This window comes from Macrobrachium rosenbergii, chromosome 56, assembly GCF_040412425.1.
Source record: "Macrobrachium rosenbergii isolate ZJJX-2024 chromosome 56, ASM4041242v1, whole genome shotgun sequence".
Classification (NCBI taxonomy): Eukaryota; Metazoa; Arthropoda; class Malacostraca; order Decapoda; family Palaemonidae; genus Macrobrachium; species Macrobrachium rosenbergii.
Genome location: NC_089796.1, coordinates 15,642,491 through 15,658,774, shown reverse-complemented (window position 1 = coordinate 15,658,774; position 16,284 = coordinate 15,642,491). Strand labels below are relative to the sequence as shown.

At 38.3% G+C, this 16,284-nt stretch overlaps 1 protein-coding gene and 1 long non-coding RNA gene across 3 annotated transcripts in view; one reads left to right on the top strand and one right to left on the bottom strand.

Annotated features, from left to right (window-relative positions):
* Positions 1-16,284, bottom strand: part of LOC136836316 (protein jagged-1b-like) — a 387,965-nt gene that overhangs the window by 50,611 nt on the left and 321,070 nt on the right. For both annotated transcript variants that reach the window (XM_067100442.1, XM_067100443.1), the window contains exon 5: positions 13,718-13,772. In XM_067100442.1, the coding sequence (XP_066956543.1) occupies positions 13,718-13,772 (55 nt within the window). The remainder of the gene's footprint in view (positions 1-13,717; positions 13,773-16,284) is intronic.
* The window catches only part of LOC136836318 (uncharacterized), a 185,949-nt gene that overhangs the window by 94,568 nt on the left and 75,097 nt on the right, over positions 1-16,284 (top strand). The window lies entirely within an intron of this gene.

The following is a 16,284-nucleotide window of genomic DNA, read 5'->3' as shown; positions in this document are numbered from 1 at the left end:
TCACAGTTACTTAAACTATGTCACCTGATGTTTGCAACAGGCCTCTTTCAAAGAACACCGCAATAACAGTAATGATAATAATAGTGTGGGACAAAAAAAAAAAAAAAAGACCTCCAAAATAAAGAAGCCACAAGCATATGACACACAGAAAACGGGAGAAGGCAATGCTTTTACGTTTTTATAAATCTATAAAATTCACTCAGCATCACTTTTCGGGATTATAAATATATCTTAAAATCAATAAAAGTGTCCGGACTCCCATTCAATTGAAATATTAACAGAAAATAACTGGAATTGAAGAAAAAAAAAAAAAGACAAAGCAAAAACGTGTCAAGGCTAACCATCACGAGACAACGGAAACCAGACACGAAAAGAGGAAAAAACTCAAATCCCATAAAATCGCGGGGAAAAAGCAAGAGAAGCGGATAACGTGGAAAAAGGTAAATCGCATTAGAGACGGAGAAATTAATGAAAAGGTAAAAGGTGAGAAATCCTACAAAGTCATGTAAAAAAAAAAGAAAAAAAATGGAGAACAGATGAAAAAGAGAAAGAAAACAAATTCTTTAAGATTTTATGGAAAAGAAGCATAAGCTTCGAACAAATAAAAATGAGTAGAATAACATGCAAATCCCATAAAATTGAATCGAAAAAGAATGAAAGATAAACTGTCCAATCAAACGAAGCAAATCCCCTAAAGTCTCAAGGAAAAAATACGAGAAAGAAATAAAAGAAACTGACATCGAGACAAAAAAAAAAAAAAAGAACCGGAGAAGAAAAAAGCAAAAGAAATAGAGAACAACTGGAACGGGCGAGCTGAGAATGGACTACTGGAAGCAGACCTCCCCACCGACACTCGAAACCCCGGCAAAACGCGATCATTTCCGGTCAAAAGGTTTTTGCCAATTAACGCGTAACCGTCCGTGCTGGTTTACACCACCAACTTCTTATGCCTCCCTGTTTCCAGGTTTCCTGAGAGAGAGAGAGAGAGAGAGAGAGAGAGAGAGAGAGAGAGAGAGAGAGAGAGAGAGAGAGAGATTTCTTGTGTGTGCTTAGGAAAAACAGAGGACTTAGACGAGTCATCAAAGAAACAGAGAATTTCGTTTTTGTGTGCCTAAGAAAAAGGTTAGACGCGAATCATTTAAAAATAGAATAACAGGCCATGATAGGGGATATAAAAGAAAGGAGCCTGCCTGCAAAATAGATGAGAAGATAAATGCCTTTTCTTGACTTTCAACACCCGAGGAAAAAGCCAAAAGCAAACCAACCGTCAATGAAGTCTTTGCAATGTGGATGTTTACACCAGGAACTAAACAAACTTGATTCCTCCTTGATAGTCCTTTACATCTTTCTTCAAGCATCCTGATATAAATAAACAAAATGTTATTTTTAGTACCGTTGAAATAAAAACGATTTCCTAATATTTCTCTGTCAATATCCTTTGCGCCTTGATTCTTAAACATCGTCGTTGCAAATGATCCTGGCCCAAATGTTGCCATAAATCGAACTTAAAAGTCAAACACTTTTTGTTTTGAATTGCAGCCTTTCTCGGCGTTATATATTAATATACCGTTTAAACACCACCTCCCGGGATTTCCAATTAATACGCGTTGTAATTAATTCACACTGGGGCCGCATTCGGATCATAATTCAGCCAAGGAGGTGGACAGCGAAGATGATTCAGAAGGCGGCAGGGGTTCATAATTATTATGGCGTCTAGGAACCACGGGACGAGCTACATATTTTACGTGGATGTGCAACGCGTCCTCCCCGCTTGATATATTGACCCTAGTTTTTAATATAACAACAATATTTATGAGACCCTATTATTCAACTCCTCCATCAGATGGATTAGCAGCAGCAGCAGCAGCACTGGCGGTAGTGGAAGTGGGAGAGATAATGGTATGGGAAGAACTTTCGACGTGATCGCTCTCCTGAAGATGGTGAAAGAACTACAAGAATAGGTGACCATCTTCCTGAGGGTACTGAAAGAGTCACAAGAATAGGACTCCCATTCACGAGGGAGATAAAGACGTTATTTCGAAAAAGGGCTTTATTCGGGAAGAGGAAAAAACTTGTTAATGACTTCACTCCCCTAATTACACACTGGGTCGACATTCTACAAACCCACAGCTTTCTTAACAAAGGAACCACAATACCCACAAGGTGGGTTTTCACGACGCCTTTTAAAACGGCTGAAAGTCCTTCCTTCGAAAACGTAACGAGAGAGGAGACGAGACTTTTGTTCCAGGATAAGACGAAGGCTCGAAACCAGAAGGAGCATGAGTAGGGAGAAGAGGAAGTTCTTATTCACTGGAAATATGGAAGGACTAGGGGAGGGGGGGGGGCGGGGTTGAGGCGGATGTTCTAGAACAGGAACTGGAGGATGAAGAAACTTTTGACTCCCGTGAAATGGCAAAGAAATAGAAGAGCTTTTAATAAACAATTAATCTCGTGTATGAATTGAAGGTGTAGGAGACAAGTTATACATATGGCAGAAATGAACCAAGGAAGACAAGACAAGGATGGAAGGAACACCAATCAGGATGGAAAGGACATCGGGGGTGTTACAGGGGTGCTGTTATCGACGAAAGGTAGGGGGCGGGGGAGGGTTCGGGTCAGGGGTATGGATAGGTGGTGGGGAGGGGGCGCTGGGACTGACGATAATTGCTCCGTATCGAAGGCGACGGCGTTTGGAGGCGCCTCTCCCTTCCCTTTGGCCTCGGCATTTCCTGATGTTCACTGTGCACAGCGTATATGTGTATGTGTGTGTATGTGAGTTTGTGTAGGTAAACGCGCGCGCGCGTCTCGTGGGAAACTACTGCCTGCCTCTGTCGTCACGACTTGGAGGCCAGCCAATGACCGATCGACCGGTGTGTGGCTTTCTTGACCTCTCCGAAACTAGCCACTGACTGACCAAACCAACGCGTGACGTCACAGATGCGAGAGGATGACAACCAATGGGAGACCCCTTTTCTGAACCCGTCGTGACCCGAGATCCCGAAGATAGTGTATGCGTTTCAAAGTTGCCACGCCAACTGAATGGATGTGTAACTGGGTCAATGTAGCTAAGTTGGGAATTAGGAGTAAATGGTTTTAGTGGGAATACGTTCCTGAGACATAATGGAAGGATAATCATTTGAAGAAAGCACGTAATTAGTATTTTACACTTCATTTCGATATTTTAAAGCAACCAAGTTTAATAGAACTTTATGACAACAGCTAACAGTTAGTCAAATTGCAAAAACAGCAAACATCTTCGAAGAAAGTTCGTACATCCGAGCATTCTCCTCGGGTCTGGACTAGGTATGGGCAAAGGGTCGCCCAGTCTGTCATCCTTCTCTCTTTGAAATTCTCTGTAAGGGCAAATCTTACTCGTAACAAATTTAGGACAAAGAAGAAAAAAAAATGCCTTTTTAAAAATATTTCCAAACCTTGATTTTCAAACAGAAGTACGCCATGCCATAAGAAAATAACTACAGCAATATTTTCTTCCTTAAAAAAAAAAAAAGGACAAGACCTCGAAAGTTTGTGACCCTCCCGCGGGATAAGAGAATCCTCGGAACGACCTTAAAAATACCTTCACGTGCCTGAGATTTGACCTTAAAGAGCATGCTTTAGCTGCTAGAAGATGGATGCTACAAGTTAATGCACTATTATTATTTACCTTTTATCCCCTTCTGCCTCTCAACTAATGACAATGCCCCTTGGAAAACATTTATTGTTCTCCTCCGTACTGGAATCACGAACGATGTTCAATGGTTGTTCTCCTGAACACGGAGAGAGAAAAGCAACGACTCCTGGTAGGGGAAGGGAGAGGTCACCTGGGACGCCTCTTTATGTTTCCCCTTACACTGTTCGTCGCTTTCGTTCTCAAGATACCCAAATAGGGCATTCCATTCGTTCACACACACATATGTATGAATATGTATGTATGTATGTATACATACATAATACACACACACACACATATATATATATATACATACAATGAAATAGCAGCTAACAAAGCCTGGTGAAATGCATCCAAGTAATTTCTTGATACTATTAAAAAACACAGTTTATATAAATATATATTATATATATATTATATATATATATATATTATATATATATATATATATATATATATATATATATATATATATATATATATATATATATATATATATATATATATATATATACATACACATATATACATATATATAAACTATCTTTTAATAGTACCAAGAAATTACATTGTTGCATTTCACCAGGCTTTATTAGCTCTTGTTTCATTATCTCAAGAGTCATCTTTGAGATTATTTAGAGAGAAAGGATCTACCTTATTTACTGTAGTGAAGAACTGAAACTATGTTTTTTTTTGTATTTTAAAATAAACTCACAGCAAACAACGAGACAATAAAAATTGCCTATAAATCTAATTGATCATATTTATCAGGAGTACGAAATTTTAGGTCACTTTCTACAATAGAAATGGAGGCAAACTGTTTTAAACGAACTGAAAATAACATCCAATATTTGTTGATATTCCTTTCTGTGAAAACAAAGAGAGCCAATGTAGTCAGATAAATGCATCGAAAACATGATGCACCAACACAAAAGTCAACATTCAAAAGCTACCAACCCGTGGTCAAACAAACCAGTGGCAACTCTCACAGCCTTTGCAACAATGCATACAGAGATATACGAATTTGCAACGGGGGCTGCTATCTTCGGCAATATTTCCAGGGAAATCTAAGTGGCAGTTATTGCAAGGCATTATTCATCCTGGCAGAGTTGCAACATACTACTGACGATGCCCAGGTCGAGGAAGTACCTCACTTGCAATGCAGGGTAACTTCGCCAGTCGCCTTCAATGATTTACATCGCTTCGAGTTTGGGGGCTGGGAGGACTACATGCGATTTGGAGGTGAGGGGAGTTGTTGGAAGAAGTAAGCGTCAATTAAAAGATGGGTAGGAGATGTAAGAGGGAACATTTACTCTGTAATTAGGGAAGTGGAGAGATAGAGAGAAAAACAAACCTTTCAATTTTAAATCAAAGAAAGTTATTATTCAAGTTAAAAATGCCGAGTTTTCTGCTTGAGAAGAAAACCGTGCACAATAAATCCACTGCATTATTTTCGACATTCCTTGGTGTTTAACAATCAAACCACCATTTAACTCATGAAAGGAACCCCCAAATCACATAAGTACAGGAACATTGATTTTCCATCTCTTCTTAAAAATCACGAGTTTCATGCACACTTATTTCATCATAATTCTAACGCCGATTTTCTCCTCTTCCCTTCAATTTCACGCACAGCAGTATTTCTGTTGCAGAATATAATCATTCAATGACGTCCTCGCTCTTTTCTTCTCTAATAATTCATCATTAGCTGTAAAAAGCATCAAAACAGACATCCATTGTAATTGGTTGATTCGTAGTCCCCTGCCTCTTTAAATCCGCTGACATCCCATCAATACTTGGGTATCCCAGTGTTCCCCTGAAACCGCAGAAGGACCGACAACAAACTTCAGGCTCTTGCCTCAGCGTGGGGCCAAACAAGCTGGCGAATCAAAGTTGGTGTTTTTCGACTTCGAATTATGGCATGTTAAGGTATATTTCACGGTTTTCTTACACCTAGTGACGGATCCTTTTGCCAAGAAATTTCGTCAGTGTCAAGAATACCAAGACTCTTGATTGGAGTAAGTGATTCTTGGGCCAAAAGCTGACTGTCTTCTTGATAAATGAGCAATGCTTGGACACCAGTCAAGCCACATATACTGACATAAAACGAAAGCTGAAACATGTCCTTTCTTGGTAGTCTGATGGATGATGCAAAGAACGAGGAGCAGTTGCCACCTTTTGCAACAGTGCACGTCGGTTAAATTCAACCTCATCCACCCGAAATACACCTCAGGGCCAAGATTCATGCTTGCGTATCTTTCACAACAAGAACTCCTTTAGATATGTGCACTGTATCATACATACTCAAGAGCTCTATTAATAGAAACATCCACATATACAAATATATTAAAGTAACCTTGACGACAAACAGTCTGTGTTTTAAATTCTAATCTTAGTTTTACTGAGAGAGAGAGAGAGAGAGAGAGAGAGAGAGAGAGAGAGAGAGAGAGAGAGAGAGAGAGAGCTTAGTAAGACTCATTCACAGAATGCCTTGTACATTTGTTTACTTTCACAAGGTAATGACTACAAAATGCGCACAAGTAATCTCATTCGCCTTAACTGCACATAAAACTGTGACGTTATCTCTGTGAAATTCTAACACATCCCAAACGGATATTAACCCAATATTAAACTATGGGCTCCCAGGGCTCCTTGTGTATAAGGGAACCAGCACCTAACTCAAAAGCTGTGATAGCCTTAATAACCACCTCTGATCGGCCACAGCGGGGTGGCTGAGCGCCTCCGGTTCGTAGGGAGGCTGTAAATACTCGTTTCTCCGTACTAGAGAATTATGTACCTCTTGTATACCGAAGGTCAGGAGGCCTATCTATTGGCAAATGAAGTGTTAGGTATGATTATAGCAGACTAACTTCATTACGTAACTATAAAATGTCTTTATTAAACATGACCGAATATTTTATTCTTTTTTGTTTTATGTCTTTTAAAAACGCTGTCATGGCTAGTGTCATTGTAATTTGGAGCTACGCCATCCTGAACATAAAAATATAGAAGATTGTGTAAAATGTAAATGACCTAGCAACAATTTAGGTCCAAATACAAGATATTTTTTTTTTTCGTTGTAGAATGAATATAAGCAGAGGTCATCAGTTAACTTGGGATTTGAAGGATGCATCTCCAATCTCCGTGAGATAAAATATGGAGATTGTAAATTCAAATGTCAGTCAATGAGGGTCCGCCCGCTCCCCTACACTGCGAACTTCAGTTATCCCTTTTATACCAGTTAAAGTTAGCAATTGCAAGCAGAAATTATATGCTCCATAAACAGGAATGTACCGTTATTTTATCAGGGGTCAACAATGGGAATGTTAGCTAAGTAAGAATAAGAAATAAAACCACGTAACTGAATACGGCAAATGAATGCACAACAAATGAAATGGATTGTCCGTTAACTCGTCTTAAGCAATTTTATAACATACCTAATGATGAAATGTATCTAAACTTCAACACTAACTGAACCATTTAAACAATCCACTGATTAGGTAGGTGTGGATGGGGGAAAGTTCTTAAGAACTGGGTGAGAGGAATATTTGTTTTCTTTCGCTTATTATCTGAGTGTCTCAATTTGAATCCTTTTGGTTTCTCATAATGGTTTCATGATCATTCACGTCTTTGGTTTTTTTAATCTCCTCTCTATCTTTTTACAATTCAGGTGCGATCCACAACAGTCGACTAGGGACTAGTCACTAGAGGCACACTTCATTTTAAGGAACCTGCTTCTATCGCTCCTTCCTTCCCGGTTCGGGAATCCGACACAGGTTATCCATTTTGTGAGCCGAGGTCCATAGACCTTGTTGCGAGCTGAACGTGCTACCACTGCGCTACGAGAAAAAAAAAAAAAGGTGGGGGGGGGGGGAGATAGAGAAAGAGAGCGCGTTGTATAAACCCCTTGATTCCCTTCCCTTAAACTCTCCCCTTTTAGGAGAACCCTTCCCGCATAAATTTTCGCGCTCCGGTGAACTTAAGACACCACATCTTGAATCAAACGGGGAAAAATATTGACCCCTTCAATTCGGGCCTGACAAGCGAGAGATCGATTCAGGGCTTGCAGGAATAAATACGTACGTCTCGGTTGTGAGTAGTGAAGGCAAGAAAATGAATTCTATATATATTTTTTTTTATCCAATGACTAATTTGCATTTACTTTTGATTTTTATTTAACTTTATAACTTTTATGTTTATTTAACCATGAAGAAGAATTCGTTAACATCTAGATCATCTCGAGATGGTTGGAAAATTTATTCAAAATATTTAAAAACTGTTGATTTGCATATAGTTTTGATTTTTATTTTTTTTTTTCTATTATATTTGAAAATGAGGAGGAATAATACTGGTTAACATATACATCATCTGGGAAAGGCATGATATGGATTTTGTTTATGTTTCATTTATGCCTTCATTATTTTTTCATTTACATTTTTAAGCATGAAAAATATTAAAGTCTGATCGCACCAAAAAAAAAATAAAAAAATTAGTTGTGAATAAAGAAATCAGGATGACAAAATGAGGAAAATTTTGATCTTAGAACAGGGCCAATGCACTATTTAAATCAGCGGCCCAAATCAAAACCATTTCTAACGACCCAGGAAAAAAGATAAATCACCCAAAAGTCAAAAACGACATCTCCACCAGACATGCCGAACTGGAAGGTTGCATATCAAGAAGGTGCATAGTCTCGGTGACCTTTTGCAACCCTCCCCCCACCCGAGGAAAAAAGGCTGTAATAACTTCGGAAGACTTCAAATGTTCCAGAGAAACTGGAATATAAAGAATGCATAATCTTATGCAATATATGCGTTTTATGCAATTGAAGGTTAGCTTTGATTTAGCTTCGTGATTCTCGATTTCTATATATAGTGCGAGGAACTGTGGGTCACAATGAGGCCCGAGAGACACCACAGTAGTAACGGTTGATTTCATGTTTCACTGAGATGGCAAATCACGTTATAAAAATGCATTTAAATTAATCTTTCCGAATACATGAGAAAACTTAGGGGATCCCAAAATGCGCTGAAATCTACCCCCCTTCCTTTCAGAGAGAGAGAGAGAGAGAGAGAGAGAGAGAGAGAGAGAGAGAGAGAGAGAGAGAGAGAGAGAGAGAGAGAACCCTTCTGCAAACGAAATTCCCATACTCGGGTACTTTCTCCCTTTTTGCATACGGAGGGCAACATGTTAAACCAGGAGGAAAAACACTTAAGAGAAAAGCACCATTCTCTCTCTCTCTCTCTCTCTCTCTTCTCCCCCCTCTTCCTCTAGGCTTTACTCTCCAACTGCCAGAGGTCAGGTCAGGGTATGTCGTTCGCTCGGGACAAGAGAAAGCTGGGGGTCTTAATCTTCCGCCAAACAACTCTTTAAAGCGACAAAGTGGCACGAAATTAAAAGGATTTCCAAGCGACTGAGGTTAAGAATGTTAATCGACCCTTGTAAATTGCGCGTGCTTCGGGGCGCCCGGCTGATTCATCTCTTTCAGCAGTAAAACGCAGCAAGAAAGTAGTGTCTCTTTTTTATCTAACTACTCTCTTCATTTATAATTCATCTCACTCGTTTTTCTAATTAAAGGGGAAGTGATCCCAGGAGGGGTTATCCTTCCGGTTATTAAGAAATTCCTTTTGGGATGAAGTTGCTGGCACCATGCCCTGTCCACTGAATTTCATGGGGTTCGTGTATAGACCGTGCCTGTGTTTAAAATGAGTGGTCACCCATTCAGTCACTGACTAGAACCAGCACTGCTTAATATCACTGCTAGAACGACAAGAGGCATAGAGAACGTCATCGCCGACGGTAGTATATATAGGCAACCATTGTTCATGGAATTTCATTCTTAATATTCTTCAAAGCTTTTTATTATGTGAAAATCATTATTCTCGTGGTTTGTCACAGAATTATGCAACCCTGCAAATTTCTCTCATCTAAATTTTGTCTGGAATCCAGCATTAATTTCCTATTCTAGAGACGAAAAGAATAAACCTCTTTTCATCATTCTGATATCCTTCTGAAGTTGCGATGAAGCCACTGACTCGTTTTTTCTCTGAAATTTTATTTTATAAGTTGATGATGCCAATCATACTGGCGTCGAGAAGTATTAAATAAGCTTATTTATGGACTTTCTTAGTCTATTTTTATTTTATTGAAGTCTTAATGCAGTTCCCGTTTCTTTATAAACTACCACCGGGGGAATGAAAGAGACATGACTGATTGGTTTATATGTCTTGGTGCAATAACAACGATCATAAAAAATTAACCTTCATGAAAAGTCCACTCAAATAACAATCCATTCAAATCACACAAATAAATACACGCACACTGAGAGAGAGAGAGAGAGAGAGAGAGAGAGATGACTGATTGGTTTATGTTCTGGCGTAAAACAGCAATCACAATAAAAAGTTAACCTTTATAAAAATTCTACTCGTGACAACATTCATACAAATCACACCTGTAGAGAGGGGGCCACTAATGTTGAGTATTTCGTGAGTATCCGTTACGAAGTCTTGCGTACGTCACGGATGTCCTATTTGTTGCGACTGCAACCGCACGACTTGTTGACAATAGAATCCTCTCGTGCATTAAATGGACTCCGAAAAAAGGCAGAACGTTACGATAATACTTATCAAATTAAGGGAAACGAACGAGAGACGAAAACGAGAGAACAGAAACGGACAAAAGAACCACCAAAAAGCAGCTGGCGAGACAGAAGTCGCAGGCACAAATCCTCTTATTAAAGGGATCGTTTTCTTTCGTGTAATGCAAGCGCGATTTAGGTATGGGATAGCTTCAAGGAATTCGGCGTATCGGATTAAAAACCACACATTAAAACCGACTTTCAAAGGAGGTTTCTACTCGCATGACCTGAAGTCAAGGAATTCTCTAATGCCAGCATTGTAAAGAGAAATGTGTAGGCCCCAAATGTGAACATAGGGAACGCCCGACAGTAGTAAAAATAGAAAAAGCTGCCCTCTATAAATTGACCGTAAAAAATAAAAGTCAATATTCATTCGCATTAGAATACCAAACCAGCGATTCTTTCCTTTGGTAAACAAAAATATTTTATACACATACTGATGACCAATAAGGAACTACCAAATATGAAACCTAACCCTTGTTACGACCTCCATTCTTATATGTATTCACACAACCGCAGTCCAACCCGCTCCCCTACCCCCTCAGTGTCGTAAAACCCCCCTTAACTCCCCTTAAACGGCGCCTTAAATACCTTGGCGAATTCCCTATAAAGGGCCATTACACATGGAAATCGCCGAGTTACTTTAAAACGGAGTCATCGGGATGACCAAGAGGTCTTCCCACCTCACCACTGTGCGCGTACCACCAACGGCGTCTTATTATCTATCCCAGAGTCCAAACACGGGATTCATTCAAAGCCTAACATGTGTAACCTTTCGTGGAGAGAGAGAGAGAGAGAGAGAGAGAGAGAGAGAGGAGAGAAAAGTAAGGAAAAAAGGCGACTGTGCGTTGTCTGAGCCCCGGTTGATGGTCACTAAACGTGAACAATACACGTTTGTTCTCGAGACACAAAACGAGGTCTCCAACGAGCACGTTTATATTAAGGAAAAGGGTGGGTCCGGGGGTATTCTGGGGGTGCCCCAATCAAAACCTTATAAGATCTGATCTCCACAATCCGTTTAAAGGCATGCTTATAACGGAGGCGAGTTAACTTTATTCGAAAGCGGGCGTTTTCGATTGCTTTTCCACGCACACACGCGTGGTTTTGTGAGCTTGCGTTGTGTTGGAAATTAACATAAGAGCATCGACCTTTTTCAGGAGGTTCAGAACTCAACGGGAAAATGTCAGTATTTTCTCAAAACGATGGAGAGGAAGGGAAAGAAAGGCTAGCATTATTTTTATCAGTAAAGAATGGCGGAAGGTGAATTTTATGGTACTGAGGACCAACAGGAGAAAGGAATAAGCGGGGAAGGTAATTGCACTGATAATAGAAATAATAAAGGCTTGGACGAAAGGGTTCTATGCATCACGGATGGAAGAGAGCGAGAAAAGAATCTTCCTTCTGCTTGTACATAAATTCAAACTTTTGAAAAAGTTCCCCCGAAAAAGTTGAATCAAACAAATTCATGGATTCAATCATGCTGAAAAGATTCTCTCTCCAGGGACGAGTTATTCTCTTGCCATAACAAAAATGCCGCCCAAACTTTGAAACATTTGTAATAATCCAAAACTTTGTATCCAGTAACGAGGGAACAAGAAGGCAATCTCACACACACACACACACACACACACACACAGGCCTTGCCTAGGTCATCCATCTCCGGTTTCACTATAATGCTTCTAAATTAAATTTGCAAAAATTATTGGGAGAGAGAGAGAGAGAGAGAGAGAGAGAGAGAGAGAGAGAGAGAGAGAGAGAGAGAGAATCATCCATCTCAGTTTTCGATATATTGCTTCTAAGCCATATTTTCAGAAATTAAAATTAAATGGAGAGAGAGAGAGAGAGAGAGAGAGAGAGAGAGAGAGAGAGAGAGAGAGAGAGAGATGATGGCTTACCTAGATCATCCATCCCCGGTTTCTATATATTGTTTATAAACTATACTTTCTAAAATTAAATACTGAGAGAGAGAGAGAGAGAGAGAGAGAGAGAGAGAGAGAGAGAGGGGAGAGAGAGAGAGAGAGAGAGAGATTTTTGTTTGCAATGCAAGTTCACCCACTCCCACCGTGAGCTTTATAGCCCACGACTACTGCACGCCTGCATCACCTAATATATAATATGAATTTTTTCCCCCTGATACTTGGGTGAGCTTACAGTGGTAGAGAGGCGCATTTCCCTGTACTTAACATTCTTATGAAAATTACTTTGCACGGAACGCTCCACGGAAAGAAGGCGGGAGGGGGGGGGTTATGTGTGTGGAAGAAAAGAGAGACGAGCAGCTGACGATGTTACGAAATAAATGTTTAGGGCCGTACCGTAAGTAAGACCTGCTTACGGAATGTACCAGTGCGATGTTTACATTATGAAGACACGGAAGGAAACGTTAGATGCAGAGTTAAAAGTTAGAGTTAGGAGGGGCGGGTGGGGTTGAGGAATATGGGGGTGGGGGGGGACGTGTGTGAGTTAAAGGGCTGGAAAGAGGTATAAAAGAAATTTTAGTTTTGAAACTTTCTTTCTTAATGTTTTCTTATGAGAGGAAGAAATGCCTTTACGTTCTGTTGTTTTAAACAGTTTTCTTATATTTTTTCTTATACTTAGTGTTTTAAACGTTGAAAAAAATTCTAAGCATATTCTGATAATTCGAGCATATCATAATTTTTCTTTTGAAAAGGCCAAACAGAACAACAACAAGAATAATAATAATAATAATAATAATAATAATAATAATAATAATAATAATAATAATAATAATAATTCATATCTCGCAATTAACATCGCAATAGAATTTATCACGCAATTCAGTCTTCTACCTTTCCCTTCGCTAGCTTACTGGAATAAGAAAAAACTATATAAAAAATACTGAAATAATACTCATAAAGAGATGAGAGAGAGAGAGAGAGAGAGAGAGAGAGAGAGAGAGAGAGAGAGAGAGAGAGAGAGAGAGAGAGAGAGAGAGAGAGAGAGCTATTTGAGATTACAATTAAAGAAACTACTTGAAAATAGCTTAAGGAATATGAATGTGAGAATTGGAAAAATTTATCACTACTCGACATTATTTGGTTAAAAAGAATAGCTAAGATCTAATTAAAAAAAGAAGTTTTTCTTGTAGCCAAAATAATAATATAAAAAATTCCTAAAACCATTGTTAATCCACACTGTTTAAAATATCTTTAGGTACAAAATAAATAAGAAACAGTGCACAATACATTTACCAAATATCGAAAAATAAATAAGGAAAAATACATTTCGCTTACGAAATATCAAAGTGAAGACTGAATAAAAGTAATACTTTTGTCCAAATGCCAAATGCAACCAAGTACAATGATCGAAAATTAGAAATAAGGGAGAAATACGTCAGAAGAATGGAAGGAGTGGAGATGAGAATTTCAATTTGTGTGTAAATTATTACTTACTTGCACTCTCCGGGTTTTGAACAGGTTCCATGGTGACACCCTTGCTTGCAAATAGCTGTTGAAAGGAAAGAAAAATACCGGTTAGTTAACTGATAACACAATGCAGTGGAGAAAGCTAATGAACATTAGTAAGTGTTTATTAAAAAAAAAATGTTTTGCCTCTATGTGAAAAATCAGTAAATGTCTCGATCTGGCTCCCATGAATGGTTTATGGAACGTTTTCATCAAGATTCCAATAAATGTGAAATAGATTTATCAGGGATCATTCTTTTCTGGCGTTCATAACCATTATCGTTGTAAAGCCAGTTTACTGAAACCATTTAGTAAACGGTAAAATCTGCATAATGGAATTTTCTTAAGATCATCAGGGAATCAATACATTTTCCCTTTGATATTTCTTGCTCTCTCTTGCAAGAGCCTCTGTCAGGGTTATCCTCATTCACATTAAAACAGTAATTCAGTTTCTATCGTTTATTTCTTCTTCCCACCCCCACCCATTACTGTTTTTCCAGTTCCCTCCATTCGCTTCCGGGTTTACATTTCAAGCACCTACAGCAACCGGTTGTGACACCCACTTGCAAATTCAGTCTTACGTCACTTTACAAAATTAAGTCGATGAAAACCTCAAATCAACTTATAATTTTTTATGGCGTCTCTTATCCTCAAACAGCTTTTAATTTTCTTTTCGAAAAGACTGGTCTCTGATTTAACTTTATAAGGTTCTTAGTTTAATTAATAGATTTTCATAAAAAAAAACTTACAATTAAGAACATATTTCAGGCGTAAATGAGCATAGTCGGTGCAACGCCAGATAACAAACATATCAATCAATGCAACAGTCTGAGCAAGATGATCTTTCCTCTCGTTGAAAGACTCGCCTGTCGTAGGTAGGATTCTAAAATTCAGATCATTACTAAAGCCGACATATCCTGAATGCTTTGGTCTTCTTCTGTTCTTCAGTCAAGTATCCTGTTGATACCTGACTTCATTTCAAAGCATTTTCCTTTTCCTAACAAAAGGTTAACAGGAGTGATAACGATCATAACGAACTGAGGTCTAGTAAAATCATCCTATCTCCATTCATAATGGTAAGTGTTTTCCATGTGATTTTGATTTCCTTTTAACACTTTCTTCACTATTATAGCATGTACCCTCTCGCAATAATATCAGCATTAATTATGAATTTTATGTATAAGAAGTTCCATTATTCGTTCAGAGCGAAGGGGGTGATTCTCCGCTCACTCTGTAAATAACTCAGATTTCCTCATCCATCCCGGAATTTCTCCTTCCCTATCTCTCGTCATTATAATTGGGAGTGAGCCTATACCCTACGTCCATCCTATAATCAGCTATTTATCATCCGATGTTAATACAGAGAGAGAGAGAGAGAGAGAGAGAGAGAGAGAGAGAGAGAGAGAGAGAGACCTGACGACAAATTTATGGGTAATTGATGCACAAGCGAGGAGTATAAATAAGTCAACATCCAAATTTTGATTAGAGAGAAAAATGATCTTCCAGCAAAGATTAGAGAGGAATCTTATATATAAAAAAAAAATAGGAACGGGAGGTGAATGGGTCGCTGATAATTAAGAACGCACATTATTATAAATTAGACTGACGACGATGTGTGTATGTAGTCTGACGTTCGCTAACGCACCGTGGAATGAAGTCTTGGGAGCATAAACTCGGCCACAGTCAGGCCTGGCAGGTTTATTATCCAAGTTACTGACCACGTGGCCCGCCGGATCGAACAAGATTTCGTCCGAGAAACGGCAAAATGTATTTGATGATAATCGTGATCTTAAACGATGTGGATAGAGATAACGTTAAATAGGGGAAATATTTACAACATGATAAGGGTAAAATTTACAGCGTGAAAAGGGTAAAATTGACAACGAACGCAATCAAGAAAACTCCTTTATTTTTTGTAAAACGATTTTATCTGGTTATTAATTATAAACCACAGCAACTAAACCGGCACGTTAACTTGCAATGTAATCTCGTTTTATTTCAGAATGTAACAATATTGTTTTCATGACAATAAAAGTCGATTGGAATTTGATTTATATTTAGTACACCCTTGAAATCCGTTCCATAAAATTGCGCGTGGCCTTATTTATATAAATCTTTGTTGCTATATATATATATATATATATATATATATATATATATATATATATATATATATATATATATATGTACAATTTGCAAAAAGGGCCATATTGATCAAAACAAAAAGAACTGAAGAAAGATGTTTTTGGGTGTGCTCTATTTCAGTTCAGACAATAATGACAAAAACAATTACTGTTTGAAAAGGTTGAATGCACTACCTGGAAATGCAAAAGCTCTTCTGATTTCCCTTTATTGCAAATATATATATATATATATATATATATATATATATATATATATATATATATATATATATATATATATATATATATATATATATATATAAAACTTTTATATATATATATAAGTAACCAAAATCCCGATGGTTCTCTCTACCTTCCGAGCTCACGATGGGTCAGTGGATAATATGAAATCCAAAGTCTGCTCATCATTAA